At 32.4% G+C, this 20,035-nt stretch overlaps 1 protein-coding gene across 1 annotated transcript; it reads right to left on the minus strand.

Moving 5' to 3' along the window:
- Positions 1-3,561: 3,561 nt before the first annotated feature.
- Positions 3,562-6,488, minus strand: LOC124843890 (protein TRANSPORT INHIBITOR RESPONSE 1-like). Its single transcript, XM_047320726.2, has 3 exons — positions 5,792-6,488; positions 4,865-5,357; positions 3,562-4,743 (listed from the first exon to the last, which is right to left on the minus strand). The coding sequence occupies exons 1-3, from the start codon at positions 6,256-6,258 to the stop codon at positions 3,946-3,948; spliced, it is 1,758 nt and encodes a 585-aa protein (XP_047176682.1). The 5' UTR covers positions 6,259-6,488; the 3' UTR covers positions 3,562-3,945.
- Positions 6,489-20,035: the final 13,547 nt, after the last annotated feature.

Raw genomic sequence — 20,035 nt, forward strand, 5'->3', positions numbered from 1 at the left:
TTCTATCTTCCATAATTCTTACTTTTTACAAGGGCATATATTATTCCATTTATATGTATAATAGATACCAATTTATTTGACATATTCAAAGTTACAAATATGGAAGCAACCAACATAAATAAATAAGAAAAAATATATAACTAAAATTTAGGTAGAAAAGAACAGAATTTATTGGTTAGGATAATTTACAATATGATTGAAGAAGAGAGAAGATGAGAAAGGAATCTTTTAAATTTTACTCAGAATAGCAAAATAATTGAAAGAAGAGAAGAGGAAGCTAAATGTTTTTCCTTCTATTCTGACCTTCCTTACCAACATTGAAAGTGTAGGGATGTGTTCGAATTGGTGTTATGTCCAACATCAATCTTTATTTAACTTTCATATTTTTAAATAATAATAATAATCTTATTTAACAGAAAATGTTAATGTTTAGTACATATTATATATGATTTATTGCGATGATGAGGGCCACCTAAAATAACTATTATGTGCTTATATGCATTGCTTGACTTCATATTTATAGAAATATGATTCTTGATATCCTATAAGTCTATGTTTAGAAAATTGTCATTTTCATTCAACTTTCAGATTGCTTCAAACTTTTAGTATTAGAATGTCTTAAATGTCTATTTGAAAATAGTACAAACAAAAATTATTAACACATACCAAATTATCAACACCTATATCCTCTTCAATAACATTCAGAAGGATAAATCCATGTATTATGCATGAGACCATTATTAATTAGTGTCTTAAAAACACAAAATAAGATAGGGTTAAATATGTTTTTAGTCCCTAAACTATTGGCCGTTTCTGGTTTTCGTCCCTCTTTCAAAGTAAGGTACGATTTGGTCCTCGTTCTTTAGAAAAACGTTCGTTTTAGTCCTCAAAATTTTGTTTTTAGTCATCGTTTTAGTCCTCAAAACGTTCGTTTTTTCGACTAAAACGAACGTTTTTTAAAGATTGAGGACCAAATCGTACCTTACTTTGGAAGAGGGACGAAAACCAGAAACGGTCAATAGTTTAGGGACTAAAAACATATTTAACCCAATAAGATATTAGAAAAAAATTAAAAAAAATCTCTTATCATTAGATTGAAGTGAAAAGTAATAATATTTTTTTTCAATTCTCTATCATTCTCTCTTTCTTCGAACCAAACCGAGGATTAGGTAGTTGTGGGTCCAGAGTGTTGTGGTCTTGTAAAAACCTTTTTCTGGTTTTTGCTAACTTTAAGAAAGTATTGATTTTACTTGTGTGGAAAATAACGTCAGCTGGGGATGAACTTTTTTAGCACACTGTTTATTGAAGACAAAATAGCTTTTCTAATCAAAATTATGCTTTTGTTTAAGATCTGCCAATCATAACAACTCCAACATTTGAATTAACCTAGTTTTGGTAAATTAAGGCCACCCAGAAAAATCTAGATTTGCAGACTTTTTTTCATGTGGTTATGAGTAGTAGTAATATTCGGTGCCATTAATTGATTACTGCCGTGAAAAAAGATTATATTAATGCGTTATTAAAGTATAAAATCATCATAAGTGGGTGTGCACTCACTGAACCCAAACTTTTAAACATAGTGAAATCCAGGATGGTTACAAAATGAAATGATATAGCAGTAGTGTGTGAAGAATTGAAAAGATGTGAGACTCCATGTTACATGATTGAGAACGTAGAATTGAGAAGGTGGTTAGGTTAGATAATAGAAAATGGGAGAAATATGAGTGAGTAAATGTTTGGTTTGAAAGGTTGTGAGTGCAGTGATGTTGACTGAGTGTGACGATTGATGTATATGGTAGAGGGTTAAAAGGCTAGGGTTAGTTGAAGATTGAGCTAACTCTATTTGGTATTTTTACCAAGATGATGAAAATGGTTAATTGGAATTTGAATGTGTAAAAAAGTTAAAGGGCGCTGGGTTTTGTAATGATGCAGCTTCTTCCATTTGGCAGTGTAATACAATGATGAGAGTCGGAAAGAAGAGTGGTAAAATGAGAATGAATGATATGAGACTGAATTTAATGATGAAAGGACCATAGTAATAAGGGAATATAAATGATGATGATCATCAACTTGAAACGTGTGGCCATCATCAACCAATGAAACAAACCCTTCTTTTCTTTTCTTTTCTTTATTTATTCATCAGATCATATAAGTTGCTGTTGCTCTTTCTGTTCCATCTCATCTTACTCTTTCTCCCACTTATCCCTTTCTATTTCTACCTCTCTTCATTCTTAGACATCATGGATTTAACTTTCTTCGTTAATGTTTACAATTTATAAGATTAAATGGATCTAGGAACATAAAGTAATGGATTGTAGAAATACTCCGGAGAGATATAAAAGCCAATCTCATTATTGCAGAAAAGTAAGTACGAGAATAATGTAATTAGCTTTTATTGATCTCTTTTTATGATGCCATCTTATACAGTGTATAACATATCTTTTTGTTCTTATGTTATATACAAACATTAATTAATTATCTTGGGATAAAATAAAAGTGCGTTGGGTTGTAATAATAGAAAAATAAAAGGAAAATGGTGATATTTAATTTAAATTTTTGGAAGAGTGATGGTGGGTGGTGTGTGTTAGGAATAGTAAAGAAAAGAGGAAGATATGATGAGGTGGTGCGTCTTAGAAAATAGTAACGGAGGTGAATGCAGAGAAAAAGCTGATTAACCCATCCTATGTCACCGAATCTCTCGTACTTTTCTTTACTCTTTTTATTTCTATTTTTTCCCAGCTCATTTTTAAAAAAGGATTTTATAATAATAAAGTTATTACAAAATAATTCTAATAAAAAATAAAAATGTCCAAACACCGTAAGTCAGCAACGAGATTATGACCGAAAGGGATACGAGGTTTTCAAATTTGATGACAGGTCTGCACCGCCGCTCAACAAGTACTTCGCCCATCACAACCAGAATAATGCTCCTTTTTCATCTACACCAACTGCTTTTACAAAATACGAATTGGTTTTAATATTGTTATAAGAGAAGTTGTACCCCAATTCACAAATCCTATTACTTTTAAGATTTTAGAGACTACATAGCATATATGAAAAATAATTCAGAGAAAGATTTCATTCTAAAAAGTTAACTATTTTACTATACTTTTAAAATTATGCTTTTATTATTTTATAAAATCGATCTTTCAAAATCAAAAGCTAACAAACCTCGAAAACTTTTGAGAGAACTTCATCTTAACGACGATTCCATCACCGGTACCTCAGTAGAACAAGCATACAGGTGAATTTTACTGGGGTTAATTTGCGTGTAATACTACTATCTTCAGCTTTAACGATTCTCTTGAACGAAAAAAGTTATCACAAAGCCTGGCGTTGGCAACCAAAATGAAATTGAATGCATATTTAAGTAAAAATCGATCGAAAGTCTGGAACCGCACATTTAAAATGCAGAAACCTTTCCACTAGTTGAGCCATTTCTCTCTCCATTCACATGCGGAGACTCTGTTGTCACAGCACCAATCGATTCTGAATAGAACAAAAGAAAACATGGCATAATTAAATCAGATGCTTCAACATTGTTGCAAACAACAAATAAGGTTTGCATTAGAATATAGTTCCCAAGTTTTTTTATTCCTTCCCACCGCATAATTTTTAATGATAATAACAAAGTCCACCGATATTTTAGAATAGCGGGGTAACATGCATATAAAAGTATGCACAGGTCCATAAATAATAAAAACTATCCTATGCCACATCTAACAACAAGGTTCCGATCTCTTTATCAGCATTGGTGTCTCGTTGCTCAGCCAAAGAGTAAAACGAATGGCTATCGAGCTCCAGCCTTTTCATATTATATACCTCCTCCTGTACCTAGCTCAAACACCAACCATAACAGCAACAGTTCTAGGCATGTACCTGCATCAACAACCCTCACATCAAACTGTCATAATAAATTCCATGCTCGTTCCACAGCAAAATCACTCAAGAAATTCTTAATGCAGAATCGCCTTCCATTCTCCATACATAGCCTGGCATGTCCAATCTTGGCCCAGAAACAGTCCTGTATATGTATAGCTTCTCAACAGGACTACTATCCGGCCTTGAATCTGGAGGTCCTCTTTCATCAATCACTTCAACATTAAGCATCGGCATTTTCTGACCCAGAAGTTTACATGCTCCATAACTCACCAAGCAAGAGGACATCCAAAGGGATCGCATTGTCTCCAGCTTTGCAGCATTGGCTAAAAGGGCTTTGTCACCAAAGGGGCAGTCCCTGATCTCCAGCTTCCTAAGGTTGTCACACCCAGACAGCACATGATGGAGTCCCAAATCGCTATCTCCGGCAAAAGCCACAGAAAGCATCTCAAGCTTCTTACCGTAAGTCCCAATATACTCAAAAACGCGGTCAGTGAGAAGCCCGGAAAGGGAAAGGCGACGAAGATCCTTGCAATGCTCTACAATAGCTCCAAAACCAGCATCCAGAGGATCTTGGGTAAGATAGTCTGGAACTTGCGGCTCAATAATACACAGTCTAAAACGAGTCATATTAGGCCTGTTCCTGGCAATTGTAAACAAGGCCACATTAGACATTTGACGACAAAAATATAGAACGGACTGGAGCTTGGAGCAGCCTTCAGACACAGAAACAAGGCCCTGCTCAGTCAATGCCACATTTGGTTCTAACCCAAATGGATCAGACGGAAACACCCTCAACTCCCTCAGATCCTTACACGATGCAGCAATCACTTCAAGGCCAGCATCTTCAATGTAATCCAGCACCTATTCAACAAACACCTTCCGATCATCAGCATGGGAATTTACAGCACTGCTTTGCAACAGTAACAAAGATACAAACACAAACATGCAATAAGAACGGAAACACCGTATAGATCAGACTTACCCATAACCGTTGTAAATTTTCACACTGACTAACAAGCTTGATAAGATCAGGGCTTTGAATAGTTGCATAACTCATGTTTAGTGATGTCAGGTTGGAGCAGATAGGATAAACAGCTGGAAGGTAGGAGGGTAGCACGTCCCAAAATCCTGACAAGCTTTTCAATTGCCTGCACCCAGCAAATGCTTCAGCCAGGTTTGAAAAGACCTCCGGCCGCATCTCACTCGTGTAGGCTCCTGTGCCTAACTCAACTAACTGAGGAGCTCCGCGAAGAAGGTTGGCCAGCTTATCTAGGGGCACAGCACGGTTGAGGCGGAGAGTCTGCAGATTGGGACACCTACTAACCAGACGCTCTAGGGCAGACAAATTCACCTCATTGCCTAAGCAAGAAATATTAAGGGAAACCAAGGATGTGTACGAATCGGGAAAATGGCTAAGCCAGTGTCCACAAATGTCTTCCACTTCACTCTCCCGCAACTCCAACTCCCTCAAATTCCTACAATTTATTACCACACAATGGATTTATCAGAACAATGTTCAGAAAAAAAAAATCCATTTAGACAAAATACAGAATGCGGTCAACAGAATCACACTGAACCAAATTACAAATACAACAGTCATTGTCATTAAGAAGACTGACACATCAAAAACAGAAAAAAAAAAGTAGCAAACAACTCTATCAGATTCCCCAAAAACTTCCCACCATGTAATAATATAAACTCCTACAAAACATTAAAAAAAATGACTTGAAAACAAATTCCTCCTTTATGAACAGTTCTTATAATTTTCAAACATTTTCCATTCGGATCCTTACTTAAACTTTTTAATACCTAAAAGAAAAAGTAATCATCAAACCAATATCATCAACATTTCACTTCGAAATTGAGTTTGCAAACCGAAAGGGAAAAACAAAAGAATAAGCAGTGAAACCTGCAATGGGCGGCAATGGCAGCAAGCCCATCAGTGGTGAAACCCTCGCAAGAAGTGAGCACCAGCACTCCGAAGTTCTTGAACGATTTGGCGATAAGTTCCAAGCATTCGTCGGTGACGACCATCCTCTTAAGCCTGATCTCCTGGAGCCAGGGGTAGGCAGCCGCCATGGCCTTGATCCAAGGGCCGACGTAAGCGCCCCAACCCTCGGGGACCAAATTGAAGTCCGCGAAGTGCGGCTTGCCCTTGATGGTGATGGATCTCACTTTGGGGAAGCGGTTGACAACGGTGGCCGGAGAGACAGCGTAGCAGTTTCCGACGAAGACTCTCCGGCGGCACCAACGCTCGATCTCATACCAGGACTTGCAGACGAGGGAGATCGAGCCACGGTCTTTATCGCACTCGATAAAGGAGAACACGTGCTCCAGCACCTCCTCAGGGAAGGAGTAGGCTAGTTTGGGCCGCATGTCGAATGGAATATGACCCAAAACGCTGTGGTTCTGGAAGCGAGACGAACAACAATAGCAACAATACGAACAGGAATACCAGAAACAGAGCGGCGTCTAGATCTGAGACCCCATTGGAATAGCGAGGTTGTGCTGTGTAGTTGTTTGTAGTTGGCAGAGACAGAGAGAGAAAAGGGAGAGAGAAATAGAAAATGAGGGTGAGGAGGATAAGGAGTTTGTGTTGTACCGAGAGAGGTTAGAAAGTAACTAGGGTTAAATAGGTGGGGTGGAGAGGAGGTTTGAGAAGGGTGTAAGATCGGGTGCGTGTGGAAGGGACACGTGGAGAGGAGTGAGTTGGAGTCGTTGGATGGGCTGCGTTTGATGATGGTCTTATCCGTTGAGACGAGACGAGTCCTGGTGGTTTGATGAGGTGTTATCATGCCTACCGTAATGGGTGTGGAAGGGAATCTCATGATTCCCGTTGCATGGCTTCATCTCCAGAGATGGTGATGGATGGATGCACCAGGGACCACATTTTCACCATCACATTAATTCACTTCTAAATTATTTATATTTTTTTCATTTTTATATTATTTTCGCCTGCAACTCTTCACTCTTTTCCACGCCCTTCCATTGAAATTCTAAATCATTCAAATATTTTCTTTTCAATTTACATTCAACCACACCATGTGCATGGGAGATCATTTTCCAATAAGTTTTTCAAATTATCAAAACCTAACTATATTTCACCGTAGTTTATTTGGTGAAAAATGGTTTTTCACTTTATCATTTACAAGTTTATTTCAAAAGTCAACGGTGATTATTGAGATAAAAGTTCAAATTTAATTAAACGATTTAAAAAAAATGTACATCCATTCCTTAAATACCAATGCCTCATATGTTCCACAACAACCAACAAGAAAAGAAAAAACAATGAGAAAAATGAGATTCCTACCTTCCTGGACCAATTTCTGATGTTGGGATAAACCAGCAAAAAAGGAAAAGAATTTTGAGGAACTTCTGAGTTCTAACACAATCTTTTCCCTTATAAAGAAGCAAGAAACTTAAAAAAGAATACTACACTGATTAAACAATAAATGTATCTTTTTGTTTTAATTGTATTTACAATTAAACAGGCTATTCTTATTTGGATCCGATCCAAAGGATGTCTGAGGGGAAGTCCGGAAATCATGACATCATAGCCGTCCAATCATTCTTGTAGCCCTGAGATGTTGGTTTATTTTGACAGTAAAACAGTATTTTTAGAATTAATGAAGCTAAGTGAAGATTACGGAAATTTAGATTGACATATTTAAATTTGATGAGTTTATTTTAGGAAGAAGTGTTTGAAAAAGGAAATATAGATTGCAGGAAAAGAAGAGAGTTATATGGAAGTGATTAATGAGAGAAGTAAGTAATGTGGCCCACTTTTTTAATGAGGGTAGCATCTATTCTAATGATCGATTCCATTATTTATCTTATCGATGGTACAAGTATGATATGAATGAGCCAGCTATCATACCAGTGTTCCTGTTCCTCTTCAAATCCTAAAATCTACTTCCATCAATTTAAGTCTCCTATGTTTCCATAATTATTGCTCTCCTTAACCAACCAAATAAATGCAACATAATCATCATACTTCAACTTTATCATCCCTAAAAACAATTCACATTCCATCATTTTTTAATTATTATTTTTATTCAATATCTTTTATCTAATAATATTATGTCAGTGTAGCAATATTAACATCAACAAAAAATCAATTTCAAACCATCATCATCCAACATGATCCGTTCAAGGAGAAAAAACATGTTTAAGAAACCAACAATTGATTAGCGTTGAGAAATAAATTATAAATAAGGATATGTTTATAAACTATTATTTAAGAATATAGAGAAACACGAAAATTAAGAAGAAGAAAAAAAAAATGAAGCGCACATGACTCCCTTAGGCTTGTGTAGGATTGCACTGAATGACAATTTTTACGCTGTCTTTTTGTTATATATATTACTATTATTTCTTAAGAAAGCTAGCAAATCATTAGTTTAAAATGTATAAATAATGAACATTTTTGTTTTTATTATACACAAAATTAAATTATTGAAGATTAAAACTTTAGTCAACAAAATACAATGTTGGGTACTTCCTTTCTAATATTTATAAAACCATTCTTGACCACTAAGTTTATTGCGAAATTTACTTTTTGTTTTTAAATAGACATTTAAGATGTTTTTTAGCAGAGTATTATTTTGAAAACATCAGATATGGTTGCTCTTCACAAACAGAGTTTAAGAAACTTATTTAAGATAAATTTTTCATTATTGTTTACTCATTTGTCATCTTACAAATATTTTAACAAATATAAATTTTTAATGTCATTTTTTATTAGATTATTTTATTATTTATTAAATTAAAATAATTTTTTTATTTGATTAAATATATAATTTTTTTACTTAAAAGTAATTACTCACTTTCCACTTAGAAGTAATTACTCATTCATATTATTTGATTAAATATATAATTTTTTTATTAAATAGTTCTAAAAATAGTACTTCATCCTAATGGCAAATAACTAAATGGACCTTCATATCTTAGCGTGGCGTGACCAACTTAAAATACACAACAGATATGAGAAGGCCAATGTTATAAATACAGCTGTATCTTATTCCTGTATTTAAATACATACATAAATAAATACATAACTTTAATGTGTTAATTATCATCTTTATTTAAAACTATTTAATCAAAATTATTAGTTTAAGACATAGTACCCACATTTTATAATACTAGGAAGTTGTTCTTGAAATGGTGCTAAATCATTACATTAATCTCTCTCCTTCTCGATTTTCGTCCAATAATTTGAATAAAACAATATAGAGGGGCTGAGTTGTCTTGCACGGATCATTACTTTTTTTATTTAGAAGATATCGTGATTAAGATTTAAAGATGCATTAATTAATTGAGATTATGAATGGTTTAATATTAAGCCCACGCATGGTTCTCCGGGAATCTCTCTATCCTTAGAGCGAAATTGTCTTCGACTTTGTTGAACACCATATTATATTAATACTTCATAAATATGTTTTTGAAAATTAAAATCTGAAAACGAGTATAATAAATGCAATTAAAAGAGGTCTAAAGTCTAACTCAATTACTTGGTACCAAAATAATATAATAATAGTCTTAGCTTTGATGAAGGTATTAAATTGTGTTCTTGCTTTACTCTTATTCTTTCATCATACTTTTCACCTATATATGTTTAATTATATATTAATGAGTTAAAGGACTTAGGTTTCTTATTCTATGCCAATTCTCTCCTGCACGTAAAGTGATACTGCCAAGAAGGTCCATCTTGAAGGAACATTAATAAAGAAAAAGACAAATTGTACCTAGAGACAGTTGAGGAATTACAAAATATATATACATTTATACATTTTTATAATTTCTTTAGACTCTTAATATTAGTGAGTTTTATTTTTTAGATGTATATAAATATAAATAATTATATATGGATGAAAGATGAGAAAAGTTTGGTTTGGTTAGATTGAGAAGAAATAGTAGTTGAAGAAGAGTTGAGTGTTGTTACTTGGAACAGCCTAATCCTGTTAACATGGATCACACCACGACAAAATCTATTTAACTATGATGTCTCATAATTTACAACTCATTCACTCGCCTTAATTACTTGATGTTGATGTATACACCATTTTCATCCCACAACTACAAAACAACCCTTTCAATAAATTTATTTCAAAATATAACATTTAACTTTTACTATATTTTATCCTTATTTTATATAACAATCATGTACTCAAATTATTTCTATTTTTAATGTCTTACGTATAATTCACTTTACCACCCTGTATATTTCACCGTCATTTGTTTATATTTTACTTCTCAAACTATATAATAATTGCATTTTATCTGTATTATATTATCAATTTATATAAAAAAATTTAAATGCAACGAGGTTATATTTTCTGCAAAATTCTATAAGGGGACTAGTAGTGGAACTTTTACTTGTATTAATTATTTTTTACATTTGTATAGTGTAAAGTCCTATTAAGTTTAATAAATAACTTCTTTTAAGAATTTATTCTAAACTATATTTGGCATTATGAAGCATCTATCTGTGCTCATGAAGCTGGGCGGAGGCAGCTATTGAATTTATAAAACGTATATAATAATAATGTACATTTTACTAAAATTATTAGATGAAACTCGTAAGTACATTGTAAACTCACATCCAAACCCAGACTATTATTTTTTATTACACTACTACCGACAATAGTTACACTTATAAAAAGAAGGTTTAATCATTCAATAAGTCCCTATTTTCGCATGGAATCTCAATTTAGTCTCTTTCTTTTTGGAAATATCAATTGGGTCCCAAATTTATGAAAATCGCAACAAATGGATCCTTTCCGTTAAATTGTGTCCAACGACGTTAGGGTGTGTTTGACGTGGCACGCTGTTGTGAACTTCTTATCTGACGTGGTTGATTCAAGCAGTAGCAGTGAAGCACGTGGATATTTACAATTTTTTAAGTAAAAAGAAAAGAATTATTTTAAAAGGGGATTCAAGTTTTGTGTCGATCGAATTAGGGATCACTTTCAAAACTGCAGCAAACAAGAGAAAGGCTTAAACTTTGCAACAATGGAAGCTTACGAGAACGAATCGAAGAAGGGGTTCTGGAATGCGGAGGAAGACTCGTTTAATTTGTTCTGATTTTGATTGTAGGGTTGAAGAGAAGCGGCAAAAGTTGCAGACTGAGATGGATGAATTATCTGAGGGTGATTGCAAAAGCGGCAAAAGCGGCAAGAAGCTTGGTGTTGATAAGAAGGGAAAAAGAAAAGCTTGTGTGACTGCAAAATATATCCCTGGAGTTGAAGCTGAGGGTGATTGCAACAGTGCATCATCAATGGAGAGGAGTGGCGAAGGTGAGAAGCTTGTCCATGAATAATCCCAATCCCTAATTCCTAATAGTGTGTTTGATCTGTGCACTTCTCCTTACTGCACTCAGAATAATCCCATTTTGGTTTAAAACAATTATTTTCTTTTTATTTAAAAAATTTAAATATCCACGTGCTTCACTGCTACTGCTTGAATCAACCACGTCAGATAAGAAGTTCATAACAGCGTGCCACGTCAAATACACCCTAACGCCGTTGGACACAATTTAACGGAAAGGATCCATTTGTTGCAATTTTCATAAATTTGGGACCCAATTGATATTTCCAGAAAGAAAGGGACTAAATTGAGACTCCATACGAAAATAGGGACTTAGTGAATGATTAAACCTAAAAAGAAAGTCAATTAACATAAATAAAGTCTGATATATCTATATATAAATTTCAAAACTACTCTACAACATCAAATCATTATAGACAATGATATAATAAATTATAGGTTAATTTCTCACTCATATATTTTAACTTCATTTAAAATAATGATGTGATTAATTATATCTCAAGTTCTCACTAATATTTTTTTACCTAATTTAAAACCTTTAACAATTGAATGAATTTAATTGGATTCATGAGAAATATTAATCTCATGCACAAAAAACTAACATCTAAATATCATAACTTATCTTTATTCACATAATAATTAAAGAATCAAAGTAGTTTCTCTTCGTACTTTCTATATTTACCAAGTAACAATACAAGATGTTCCATGGATTTGTTATCTATAATATCTCAATTTTTTTAATTTGGGAATGTGTAACATCCTAATAGTATAAAACTATATAATAGAATAATCACATGTTAATAATACTACAGATCAGTCTTACAAAAGATAGGACGTACGCTTATGGCCGAACGGCCTTATAAAATAACGAGAAGGTTAAAACTGTACAAATAAGCAATCTAGACCGAATGGTTTACAAAAGACCTATACCGAACGATCATACAAAAGAAGAAAGTAAAAGATGATCGAACGGTCATCGTACAATAAACTAACTACTGACCGAACGGTTCTACTGTTCGGTCTTAACTTCTACCTCGACCAAACTTTCTTCTTCCAGCTGCTCTTCTCCTTCTGCTCACATCGACACGAATGATCATTGCGACAAGACAATAATCGAACGTATAAAACAGACAAGACAGGCAAATAGGGTAAGCTTATGTAATTTAATTCATGTATCAGCATATATTTCACACAATCAATTTAATCAGATAAATCATTAACTCTTTCATGCAAAGCCTAATACTAGACTCTGCCTGTCCGGACTGTATGAATTATGTGTAGCTACGACGTTCGTGCACTCGGGTGATGTAGTAACTGGGATACCCTCAACAGCTGTCACCCGAGGTTAGTCCTATCTGTCCAAATTAACCATAAGGACTAGGACCTTCTGCCATTCCCACACATGACTTACCCTTCTCTACGTGAGAACGAATAATCATGGAATATCAGAATGAACTGACTCTTGAGAGTTCAAACCGAACATCGTAAAGCCTAGGCCGAGTACTAAGACTCTAGGCCGAAACCAATTAAAACAGATACTATAGGACATCAATTAATAGTACTTGACGGAATCATATGAAGAAACTGAACGCCAATAAATACTTAGCTTCTTAATGAGTTAAGCATCAAGAAACCGAATGTCAGTCGAAGACCGGGCACTGTAGAGAGCGAACGTTATTGAGTTTGGACAAACGCTCTTATTATAAAGATAGATTACGGAAATGAGAATGAGCGCCTAGTGTAAGACCAAGCACTTACTTATTTGGTGTAAGACCGAGCACTACTTAGTACGAGCGCTTGGTGTAAGACCGAGCACTACTTAACTTATAGAATAAAGGCTTGATAAATATAAGATACCATTTAACTAATGTTCAAGAACGAACGAAATATACAAATACATATAGATATACTGAAGTTTATAATCAAATACCAAGGAACGAATATCCTTGGTTGAACGCTTAAGTACAAATATTACAAAACGAAACGAATACGCTAGTCTTCAACTAGAATTCTCTCCAAATAAAAGAATCCAGTTCCAACCGAGTCCACAAGAAAACCGAACACTATATCGAACGAGCGTTGGTCTAATACCAAACACTTATTAAGAGCGAACGCTACTGAGAACGAACGCTTGTATAATTGAATGGTCAATGACCTTCAGTGACGAACATCAATTTTCATATGGAAATACATACTCAAAATTCATACTCTTATTAATACATTTCTCAACATTTATCTCTATACATACATACAGCCAAAATATAGTAACAATCATACTTCATATTTCATCCAATATTCACACAAACATGCCATCATTCCAAGTAAGAATAAAATTAAATTAAATAAGCTTCCCTTACCTCTTAACATGATCGAACGCTCATTGATATGGTTACTGGTTCACCTCTACAAATCCTTCTACCCCCAACGCTCGACAACTTCCGAAACTAAATCAATTAAAGATCAAAACACTATCAGAATCACTCATTTTAGAAGAGTGATCAACACATGAAACCAGAGCTTGGTTTGCATGTCCAGGAAACCACACAGCTTAGGGAGAGATGAACTTACCAACTCGGAATCGAAAACTGATCGGTTCAAACGAACGCCCTCGACGCCGGGAATGTTCAGGTGTGGTATGTTTGATGATCGGAGGAAGAAAAGGGTAAGATTTCGTAGATAGAAGATGAAGAAATCTTAGAGAGAAGGAGGAGAAAATGGTTTCAGAGATTTGGAGAAGAAGGCAAGCATGCAGAGAAGTGGCACAACATTTGAAAATTTGACATTAACTACTGCCGTCACCAAAAACGAACGTCCATTCTCCTCCAGCCACTTGTTTCCACTTTCTGATTTCCACCTCCCTTCCTTGACACATGTAATCCATTAAGATGGGGTTTTGATGGATTTTAATGGGTTTTGACAATATGTCTTATTATTAATAACTTTATTCAAACTAGGTCATATTACTACTTTAGAACTACTTTTGTAAATCAAATACATATTCACTACATTTAAATTTTATTATATTGCACTTTATTATTTTCAAAAATTAAGAGAGATATCATACTATTCATATACCATTATCAAGTAAGTTATTTAAAACAAACAAAGTTGATTTATAATTAATAAGAATATCCCTTGAATAAGTATCATTCTTTTAGTGATATTCTTTCAAAAATGAGAAAAAAAAATAAACATGGATTTGTCATGTAAAAGTTATGTTTCACTATTTAAGTGATACATTACTTGGTTGAGAAACATATGACACCTAAACGTTATACTTCCATTGAAGACTAAATTATCTTTTACTCTCATCATTGCAACGTTAAATACATCTCTTAATAATAAGATTTCTGTAAATTTTATGAATACACATTTTCAAAACATGAAACTTAGTTTAACTCAGATTCATCATATCCTTCAATCTAAATTTCCTTAAAATTTCAAATTATCTAGTTGAATAAATAAGTTTTTTACCTTAAAATTCTCCACTTTTTAAGAAAATAACTTTGAAAGAAAGAAAATTTAAGAATGATTTAGCTATCTTTTAGAAAGTCTTACTAAAACATGAAAAAAAAAAACACTATAAACTTATACCAATACAAATTCATCTTCTTTTTTTTATGTATCACACATGCAATCACTCTAATCTCTACGTACCTAATAAACAATGATATTAAACTTTATATATAAAGGGGAAAAAGTTACTTGGATTATTTTTTAATTAGTTAAGATTGATCTATACGTTATTATCTTCTAGCTTGGGGATTGGATTTAGAGGAAAAATCATTGAAATAAATAAATTAGAGAGATAATAGTTTCTAAGAAATGAAAAATGAATTGATTAGTTTTTCTATTTATAATCTTTGAAAACTTGACTAAATTACAATTTTGTTCTGTATAAATTAAAAAAAAATTAATCTGGCATTCATAAAAATTAATTAATACAAAATCAAATTTAAGTAGTTACTTCATTACAAGAAAATCTATAATTATCTATGGACAAAATCCGTTGATAATTCAAGTTTACCAAAGACCAAAAATCTGTGAGTAAAGGGATTATCTATAAATTCTATCGATGGATTATTGATGAATTCAAATCCATTTGTAATTATTGATAGATTTTGATCGCTGCGATAAATATATGTTGGTAATTATTGATAAATTTTTGTTATTGTAGTAAAATTTGTTAATAAATATCGTGATTGGAATCTTCTTCTTCTTCCTCCCAATATTCTTCATTTTCCTTATTTTTTCTTCTTTATCTTTTTCTTCCTTCTTTCCTCCTCCCCATCTCATCCACGATCGTCTTTGCGCCTTAACCCTTGTCATCATTGTCATTGTTGCATTGGTGGTCTCGACTCTTCCTCTCATTTCTCCTCCTCTTCTCTATCATTATTCTTTATATTCTCCTCCAACTCCAACTAAAATTATTGTCGTCATCACACCTTTGTCATCGTTGCAACTTTGTCATCGTCATTGCCATCGAATTGACTTATCTCCTTCTCCTTCTCTGTCTCCTCCTTCACTTATTCTCCTTTTCTTTTCATCTTTATCTTCTTATAAAAAAGTTTAACGAATTTAGTGAGAAATTTGTCACTCATTTTATTATAAATATCCATATAAAAATATTTATCAATAATACAAATTTTAATTTATAAAAAAATCTTATAGATGAATTTATTACTAACTAATATTTTCGTTAGCAATTAAAATTCTAAAATCTATCTATAAAATATGTCGATGTGATATTATCTACTTATTTATTTTCATCGATAAAATTTTATTAATAATTATAAAAATAGTTGTAGTGCTCTTTAATAATAATGTTATGCTTAATTCACCTTTGAATTTTACAAATGTTGCTTTGAATGAAACGTCAATTTCATTTTTAAAACGTCATCGGTTAGATGAGACTCTTTTCAATATTTTATCAAGTCTAGAATAAAAAGTGTTTTATACGAAATATTGAATGAAAATTTTAAAATTGAGATTAAAGAAGCACAAATTATCATGATAAAACAAGTATAGTAGGAATTATATGACTTATATTTTAACTCAATTCAATTACAAATAAATAGATATAAATATGAAATAAAAAAACATGTATATAAAATAATTATACTTGTGGTAAAAAACAAGAAACAAACACTTAACGATAAATTTTGTTTTATCGATGATAAAAAAATTCAGCTATTTATGTTGTAGTCGTTGTTAAAAGCAAAATATTTTTAACAATACATGAAGACTGCCATCGAAAGTTAAAAATACGATAATAGTTGAGGTAATAATTATTATAGGCGATATTTTCTTTTAAATTTAGAATATTCTATTAATGATGATTAATTATCATTGAAATGAGATATAACGAACGGTCAAAGTTATAACCATAATTAGCGCGATTTTAATATTAAGGTTTTATTATTACCTTAATCTTTTAGCAGATTTTAATTCCCGCACCACAATTTATAAAGTAACGATCAAAGTAGGAAGGCCATGGGCGGGATGAGGACAAATTTAGATATTTCATCTTCGTACTTAAAAAAAATTATTTTCATTTTTATATCTAACTCTAACTAATATGAATTTTTTGTCCTATTTTTACTCGTATCAAATAATGGTTATACATCAAAACACACGCATGTATATAATTTCTTAAAGTTTCAATATCAATTAATTAAATTTATAAAATAATAAAAAATTGTAAAGAAAATAGGATATTATCAAATATTCAATACAGAGACATATTCTTGTTTAGTTTAATATTAAATATTTGAAAAGAAAATGTAATTGTCTACATATCAAATTAGAATATCAAATAAAATTTCATATGAAAAAAAAGTTTATAAAAATTTACAAACCTTAATGAAACAAAATTGATAAAATTTAAAAATAATACAAAAAGAAAATAGATATTTAAATTTAAAAATATTTTAAATGTCTCTTTATTTTAATCTTTAATTTTTAATAAAATATCTTTTTTTATACATTAATAAAAATCATAATACACCACTTGAATGAAAACACAAAAGTTAAACTAATAGTAATTGAAAGTTAGCATATATCTTTAATATTTTGATTTTTTCAATTGATAAACAAGATTTATGACAATGATGTTTAATTATTATATTATAGTAAATGATTTTTTTTAACAATTGTAATGATAGAATTATACTTGTGATAATGAGTTAAAAAATAAAAATAATTATATTAAAATAGTATTTTTGACTATAAAAGTAAACAATAAAATATTATAAAAATGTAAAAATAATCACATGTCTTATAAACAATTTGATGCACCATAAATGAAAGAGTGTTGCTCCCTCCACCACCACCAAATACTCCCTGTACCTCCCCATGACAAATTTGTCCTTATTTACTGTACAATAAATTTTGGCCAACAACATTAACCTACTTCATTAATTATAATGGTCCCACTTTTATAACAATGCACCCCCGCAAAAGTTGAACACGGAAATCAGCCATGCCTCAGTTATCCCTTTCTTTCTTCTTCCTCTATTTCATTGTTCTGAGAGTGTTTCATTGTTCTGAGAGTGTGTAGTGCTCGTGTGAAGTGGTAGGCTTTGCTTGGCGGGAGATTGCAAGTGGTGCAAGGAACCAGTGGTGGTAGTGGTCATTGTTTGTGGTAGTGGTTGCCGGAGGCAGCAGAGGAAAGCTTTGTCCCAGGTGCGCGATGTTATTGTAATTCTTCAACGGATGTGATAATCTGTCGACGAATATCGACATCCGCTTCAGGGCCAAACGGATATGCGACATCTGTTCATGGCCTGCGTGGTTATTTCTTCTTTTGCACACAGAAACAAAAACCACCACCAAACACAACAGCACGACAATAATCAGCAAAAATTCATAAATCTATCTATGATTAAACAACAAACTAACCTCTCGTAGACCTGCACAAGAAGGAAGCACCAAATGACCACCGCACACCGCCGCACCTCCGCAACGCTGATGGACCACCGCACACACTGTCGCAGCACCGCACCACGAACAACCACCGCACCACCAACAAGAGAACGAGAGAAAGTGGGACTTAGGGGATTCAAAGAAACGAATGTGGGTTGGAAGCAAACGGATCTCAAGGTGTGGGAAGGTGGGAAGAAGACGAATGTGGAATTTGGGAGGATGGAGAAAAAGTGAAAATGAGTAAGGAATTAAGTTTTAGAAAGAGAAAGAGAAAGTAAATAAATAAGGTAAAAAGGGTACTTTTGACATTACAAAAAAAATTTAAATTTTAGGGAGGTGCAGGGAGTATTCGGTGGGGGTGGAGGGAGTAACACCCTAAATGAAATCCTACAAAGAAAAACAAAAATGTATAATTAAGAGTGATAAAATGAAAAAATACTTTCAAGATCTGAAAAAAAAAATTTAGATATAAAATTAGTGAAATTGTTGAAAAATAATGAAAATGTTTTTAGTGAAACAAAAAGAGTTCATCAAATGAAATAAAAATTAAAAATTAGAGAATAAATAATATAAATTTTTATATCACTTAATAAATGAAAGATTTATACTATTAAACACTTAAATTAACAGTTAAACATTTTCACGTGTAAAAAAATAAATAATAAATAAAAATATTAAAAAAGAATACAAATACTTAAATATCAGACATAAAAATATTTAGTTTATATAGCCAAACAATTAGAAAAGAGTAAAAAAAGTGTGTATTTGTTAAGAAGTGGACTTTAAGCCTAACTCAACCTCACAAAATCAGCTTATAAGGTTTGCACCGACTTATATATTATAAATTGGCCTTATCTCTAGTAGATGTGGGACTTCCAACACATACACCCCTCATGCCGAGGTATAAACATGCCCGATAGCGAGTGAAACAACATGCCCAACAAACAACAAATATTGCTAAGATAAGCCCTAACCATACCTCTGATACCATGTTAAGAAATGGACTTTAAGCCTAACTTGAGCTCACAAAACCAGCTTGTAAGGTGAGGTTTGCACCCACTTATATATTATAAATTTGTCTTATCTCTAGTCGATGTGGAATTTCCAACAATATCTAAAAAAAGAAAGTTTGTAAAACTAAATACTAAAAGTTAGTACTTTAATAATTTTAATGAGGATGAGGACGAGGGTGAGAATGAATATTAAGGTGGGTATGAAGATGAGTAAGATATCTACATACTCATCCATATTTTCATATTCATTTGAAAAAAAATTGAATATTATTTATATCCATACTTAATTAATGTGGAGATTTTCTATCAAAATGAAAACGAGTTCGGACGATACCCACAAAAAAAAAATTATTTGTCATTCCTATATCAAATGCTATTTTAAACTAATAATTAACTTAAACAACGTCCAACCACTAAATAGACAACGTTAAAAATGACCGGTGACATTTTTGTAAATAAATGCAATTATTAGACGTCGTTTAGAATTGTAATTCGACGTCAATTTGTTATATTGGGTAAATTTTGCAAAAATGCTTGGTGCGAAGGTGAAAATATATTTACGTATGACGTCAAATTCCCTAGAATTAGACGTCAAAAGGATATAAACCGTCGAATGCCCCAGCGTTAAACGTTAAAAGGTTAGTGAATTCAATAAAAATTTGAGCGGGAAATTGAAAATTCATTCACTTTATCTTAACGCGTGATACCCTCTTCTCTGCTCAAACTTTTCTTGAACGAAGTTTAACAACCATCACATGTAATCTTTCTTTCATTTGTTACAAATGCAGGTTAATTAACTATTTTAAGTATGATTTTCGTTTGTTTTGACATATTATTTTTGTATTCTTATCCTTCATAGGTGCATTCTGTTTTCTCTCTCACTTGTGGCA

Source organism: Vigna umbellata, chromosome 8 (assembly GCF_029865625.1).
Source record: "Vigna umbellata cultivar VRB3 chromosome 8, Vumbellata_1.0, whole genome shotgun sequence".
Classification (NCBI taxonomy): Eukaryota; Viridiplantae; Streptophyta; class Magnoliopsida; order Fabales; family Fabaceae; genus Vigna; species Vigna umbellata.